The 6,324-nt window shown below is 39.2% G+C and overlaps 1 protein-coding gene across 1 annotated transcript in view; it reads right to left on the minus strand.

The window, feature by feature from the left end:
* The window catches only part of ANKRD13C (ankyrin repeat domain 13C), a 64,734-nt gene that overhangs the window by 48,164 nt on the left and 10,246 nt on the right, over nucleotides 1–6,324 (minus strand). The window contains exon 2 of the mRNA XM_019531618.1: nucleotides 2,009–2,050. Within this exon, the coding sequence (XP_019387163.1) occupies nucleotides 2,009–2,050 (42 nt within the window). The remainder of the gene's footprint in view (nucleotides 1–2,008; nucleotides 2,051–6,324) is intronic.

A 6,324-nucleotide genomic window follows, 5' to 3' on the forward strand; every position in this document is an offset into this window, starting at 1 on the left:
CAGTACAGCAAAATCTGGGGTGGCAGCAGTCACCACCGCAGCCCCCTCCAAGCACAATCTTGATCAGCGCACCCCTATTGGTTTTTTATTACTGAGCACATGCTGCTTTTGGCAGCGGTTTAATGAGAGACAATGTACTTAATGATTTCTTGCTGGCTGATTTAAAACAGAATTTCTCAATCCAAAAGTGGGTCGTAAGAACATATGAAAAGTGTTGCAAACAAGCTTTAAAAATAGATTCTCCTTTACAGGAGAAAAACATGGGAAACCACGGCTTTTCCATTGAAGGCTGGCAAAGTTCCAGCCTGCAAGGGGCTGCTTGGGGTCCCCTATGCTTCCCCCCCCGTGCTCCCTCTACCACCACACATGCTGGGGAGGCTGGGGCCTGGGGGCAACAGGTCAGGAGTAGAGGCACTGGGTCGGGACTGGCCATCAATGTTTACAGATGGGTCCTGGTACAAAAAAGGTTGAGAACCACTGATTTAAAGCACAATCAAAGACAGCAGCAATTCACTGATTACAAGAAAGATGGGATGATTCAGATCCATCAGCCACATCTTCAGTTTTAACAGAAGGTGGGTGAAAAAGTATCTTTGGAGACATGAGCCTTAATATTTAAAAAAGTATGGAAGTGTAAGGATGGATACATACATGTAAGTTAATAATTAGAGACAGCTCCACAATGAGCTTTCACAGATTTCAACTGCATTATCAGATAGGATTTGCACTAAAAGACTTCTGTATGAACTGGTTAATAAGGGGAGGAGAGGGGGAAGAATGTTATTGAAAATTATTCAGCTCCTCAAAAAAATTCTTGAAAGGCTGTCCTAATTAAAAAGTGTTCTTAAAAACAGATTTCATTTTTAGAGATTACTTCATTGTTTGCCATTTGCGAAAAGCAAGAGAAAAAAAACCAAGCAGCTGTAAAAAGGTATATAAAGTATCTGTAAATCATGAAAACATAGCTATCTCCCTGAAATTAGTTCTACATATCCATGGAAAACCAAACTAATGCAGGCTGGAGCAACCTGACAGAAGAGAATCTCAAGATTAGTATCACTCTTCTACAGCTGTTCAAGGGGATACTTAAGGTTTTCTGTAAGTGCTTAACTTCACCCAGCCCTCTTAAAAACAGTCCAGCAATGCATGTCCCAGTTGGTCCTCCCCCCACCTTTTTTTTTTTTCCCCCCTCCTTTCAAGAGAAAGGCTTACTTCTCCTGCTTTGTAGTGCCTAGACTTCATTACATAGGGTTACTTCAGATCTCAGCTTTCTACACTTTTACATATATGGACAGACACAGTTAGGTATTCTCATGCAAGTCATATATGCCAATTGCTATTCAGGAGGCGGTAGAGCAAACCAGTTTTACCTTCAACTCCAACCCTGAATGAAGGTAAAAAGTTGAAGATAGAGTTAGTTTATCTTACTTACATGACAGTTAAACCATTTAACTGTCCTCCTCTCCAAGGGTCACATGTTACTGTTAAAACTGAACAGCTGATATCCAGTCTTGAGTGACAAACTCATGTTTTCTTTTAATATCGCTTAAAATTATGCCTGTCCACAACTTAGGATTCTCCAAGTCTCACTGCTCTCTGGCAGCTTCAAAAGAAAAAGCAGGGGGGAAATCTTCAGCTTTGCAGAGTCAGAGAAGAGCCCCAGAGAATATACAACTCTTATAATTCATTTTCTCATATCCAACAGAATTATATACCAGCTCCACTGCCTTGCTCTGGCCTCCTACTACTGGGGGTATGCAGGTCCTACCTCAATCTCTTTTTCACCTTTTCTTTTCTAGACCTACATGCCCTCCTTTCCAAGTACTCAACCAGTAAGTTACTGTAGAACACAACGATCAGAAACTTCTTTTGGGATGGAGGGAGGGGGTTAAAAGACTTTCAGCCTCTCCAATATTTTACTCCTCCCTAAGATTCTAAGGAAAGCCTGAAACTGTGAGCTTAATAAAAAAAAAAAAAAAAAAAAAAAAAAAAAAATAGTTTTACCAACCTTTATGTCCCAACATCACAGCAAGATGTAAAGGAGTGTTTCCTACAATAGAAGAGGGAGATTGTTAGATTCGGGATATCAAAATCAACAAAGATTTTCTCGTGGGTTGAAACATCTCAAATCTTACATACTATCAAACTCAAGTTCTTGTCAGAAATACATTAAAAACAATAACTAACTTTTTGTATGTTCAATACAAAAATACATAAAACTAGTAACACAAACCAATTTCAATTCTACTCTTCTGTATTTACATACTAACACTCATTCTAATATTTCCACAGAAAGGTCTGATTCTATTTGCTGGAAAATAAGAAAACAGTCTAAGCAACTTCATTTATTATGAGTCTGAGAAGTCTCACATCTTATGAAGCATGACAGATCTAGGGCAACAACTACTCAAACTCAGTCTGATAAAATGTTAAAGAGCATATTTTATTAATTTTTTTCAGGCATTCAGTAATAGAAAAAACAATTTTACTAACACAAAATTAAACGACTAGCACAAACTTCAATTTCCACCTTCAATTGAAAAAAAAAAATTGGTAAAAGAAAGTATTCCTTTAAAGTGTTATATATTAGAAACTTCCTTTGCAACAGTAATAAATGAGTCAAACCATTTTTATTTAAAACAGCAAAGACTATCATTAAGATTTAGGTATTAAACATGTTTGAGTTAGCAGTCATTAGTCTTGATTAACAAGTCTGTACGACTTTTTGATTTTGGATGGGAAAGGGAAAATTAGGCACAATAGTCCTAAAAGCTGTCAATCCTCCAAGTTACTTAAAAGTCTTAGCATGGATCTCTTGTCATTTACTTTAGGGAAAAAAAGACAAAAAATAAACTGTTACTAAGCAACTGGAACAATATTTCCAGAAAAGTGTGTGCGTGGGGGGGGGGGCGCGCGGGGGAGGAGGAAGGAAGAGGGAGAATTACATATCCGGACTTCAAAATGAACTGTAAACAGTCCCAACAAGAAAGACCAGAATTGAAATACTGGGCCTGAAACTTCTCAAGTTTGAATGTATTACCCAAACAAACGTGCAGCGAAAGCTACAAGGAAGGTGCATTATTTTGAAGGAGGTGCAAGTATGTCACCACATGACACAGACAGTCTTCCCTGCTAAAGTATATATTCTACGGGTAGACTGCAAGAAAAGTAAAAATATTTGTGCCACTGCTCTGTGTCCCAGGGTACACCCGTGCACGTACACTTAGGCACAAGCCAAAATGCCCCAGGTGGGGCAGGGGAGGCTACGGCCAGCACCTGTGCTGGTCCCAGAAACCTTATCTGGGATCCTGGGCAACAGTGGCACGGAGCCTAACCAGCAGCTAGAGTACAGCTCTGAACAGCCAGGCTCCATTTCTGGCTATACACACTGTTGCTGCATGTACTGTACCAATTTTTATGGCAGGTTTTGTTTTGTTTTTCAAACTGGGGCATCCTAGTATCAAATTTTGGCACTGCAATACAAATTTACACCATCGTGCACAGTTGCACATTTGCCACGTGCAGTGTGTAATACCACAAACCACACATATACTCTCATCTTGACATTCCTCTTAGGTATATCAAGGAAGGTACGTACTTACCAAAGCTAATTAAGTTGTATTCAAAATCATACCAATTCTGACTATAATTTATTTCCAAAAAGAGTCAATAATAGGGCAGGACCAAAATGTGTAATATGTCACAGGCAATGCTTGATTACATCTCCAACATGAACCTATTGGCAGTATATTAACTTAAAGTCACAGGGAGCCCAGCGAAGACTAAATGATCTTTTGCTGTATAAGATGCAGCTTAAGATCAACTGTAGATGTTTGAATTTTCTGACTTGCTGATTTCTATTGGGAATCTGTCATTCGAATACTGAGCTCTTCATTTCATTTGAGTATTAAATTCTCCATATCAGGTTTGTTATGTGATGTTATATATTTGTAGTGATGGTACATAATGGGGGAAAGAAGCAGACTTCAAGTTAAATGGAAGTGGTGACAGGGGTGGAAAAATTGGTGCATCTGAAGCATCCGCTACCCCTTAATGCCTCAGGTCCAAACTGGCTTTCCAATACTTGATGCAAACACATATATTGGTACTGAAAATTTTTTTAAAAGGTTGAATTCATGTACAATATATCTTTACCTATCTCCTTTTTCCACATCAGTCTTAGGGAACGCATACTTCAAGAAATCATTGCCCCAAATAGAGGCTTTACAATGTAATGAAAGATTAAAAACTTCAGTAAATTTGCCAAATTTTTCCATACCTGTCAGGGTGAAAAAATTGTAGGGATAAGAATCATAGAGATGAAAATAAACTGAGCTTAACAGACTGGTGAGTTCTATCAAACTACTTAAAAGCAACCAAAAGGCAGTTTAGGTGTCAAATGTAGATTTAAAAAGAAACGTAAAGAACATCAGTCAGCAATAGAAAGAAGAAAAAGTATCCAACTTGAAAGAACTCTGAAAACGCTGAAGTTATGTTTGGACTTGAAACTTTTTTCACTAAGATTTAATAAATGCCTTTCTATTGCTTTTGCCAGGCAAATATTGTACCATCTTGTTAGTGCATAAAGACTAAGAAGGAAGACTAGAAAGCTGGAGAGGATAGATCTGTTTTGCTTGCTTCTCTGTACATTAATACCTACTAGGACTGTAGTATCTGATCTAAATTGAATGAAATACATTATGTAAAACAGCCTAAGTAGCAAAATAATGCCAGTTTCTTTCAGTTTAAATAAATGTAAAGGTCACAAATTCAATACCCAAGTGCATGAAGTAGACTCATATATAACCTAATGTTCTCAGGCAAGGGAACTTACTCTCTCATGTCAAAAACCTATGGGATTCGTTGATATTTAATATTCTGAAAAGGGTGGTCAAACTTATTCATGAGCTTAATTTTCGGCAATTTAAAAATCTGGGCCAAAAGTTTGCATGCAACTTTCATCTTGACAGTTTCTTCTTTATCAATAGTCGCATAATGAACCAGAAAACATAATTATAAGTTCTTTGGGAATAAATCTACATTTTGCTACCACAGCCCAAATCAAATACGTATGTAAAAGATATGAATCAAAACGTATCAGCTGGTGTAGCATTCATCTCAGAAAACAAAACAGAACAGAAGTTTATTCTTAAAAAACAAGAATTTAAATGATCTGTTTACTGGACTGACTGACTGCATAGTTACAAGAGACTTAGCCACATGCTTTCAAATGCAAGGCATTCTTTTTCAGGTCTCGCTGTTAAAATAAGTTCTGACCATTTGTTTTGATGCTCCATATGGGAATTTTAGATCCTAATTACATGAACCTTACAAGGGAAACTAATCACACTTTTTCTTAAGAAGTAGCTAGTAAATGAGCAAGCTGGGGAACTGTGGCCTTGACTATCTCACAGTCCGATAGCTGGGGAACTGGCTCTGGAGTCGGACCCAAAGGTTACGAGCTGGTGGGAACAAATCAGTGTGGCGCAAAGTTACCAGTGGCGTCCCCCACAGATCAGTGCTTGGGTCGGTACTCCTCCATATCTTCATTAATTATCTAGATTTGGGCATCAGATGCAGACTGGCAAAGTTTACGGACAACACTAAACTATGGGGGAAGACGGTCACGCTGGAGGACAGGCTAGGGATACAGGCCAACCTGGACACACTTGTAAAGTGGTCAGACCAAAACCTGATGGTATTCAATGTAGAAAAATGCAGGGTACTCCACCTTGGGAGAAATAGCCAGCATCAAACTTACAGGCTTGGTGGTGCTACGCTCACTAGCACTGAGACCAAAAGAGACTTGAAGGTCTTGACTGACTACAAGACAAACACGAGCCCCCAAAGCAATGCCATGGCCAGCAAAGCAAATCAAACTCTGGCACATATCCACCGATACATCTCAAGCAAAACCAGGGATGTTATCCTCCCACTTTACTTGGCCTTAGTGAAGCTGCAGATGGAGTAGTACATCCCATTTTGGGCCCCCCATTTCAGAAGGGATGTGGATAAACTCAAGAGAGTCCAGAGGAGAGCCACCCATATGACGAAAGACCAAGAAAACAAGCCTTATGAGAAGAGGCTGAGGGACATGGAACTTTTCAGGTTGGCGAAGAGAAGGCTCAGAAGGGACTTGGTGGCTGCTTATACGTCTATAAGGGGCGTGTATTAGGATCTGGGAAAACACTTGTTCACCAGGGCTCCCCAAGGGATAACTAGGTCTAATGTCACAAACTTCTAGAAGGTCAAGTCAGACTTGATAGAAGGTGGTTCAAGCACCTACACTGAAGCACCTACACCTTCAAGAGTAGGTTCAAGCAC

Source organism: Crocodylus porosus, unplaced genomic scaffold (assembly GCF_001723895.1).
Source record: "Crocodylus porosus isolate Cpor-Errol unplaced genomic scaffold, CroPor_comp1, whole genome shotgun sequence".
In the NCBI taxonomy this organism is placed as follows: Eukaryota; Metazoa; Chordata; order Crocodylia; family Crocodylidae; genus Crocodylus; species Crocodylus porosus.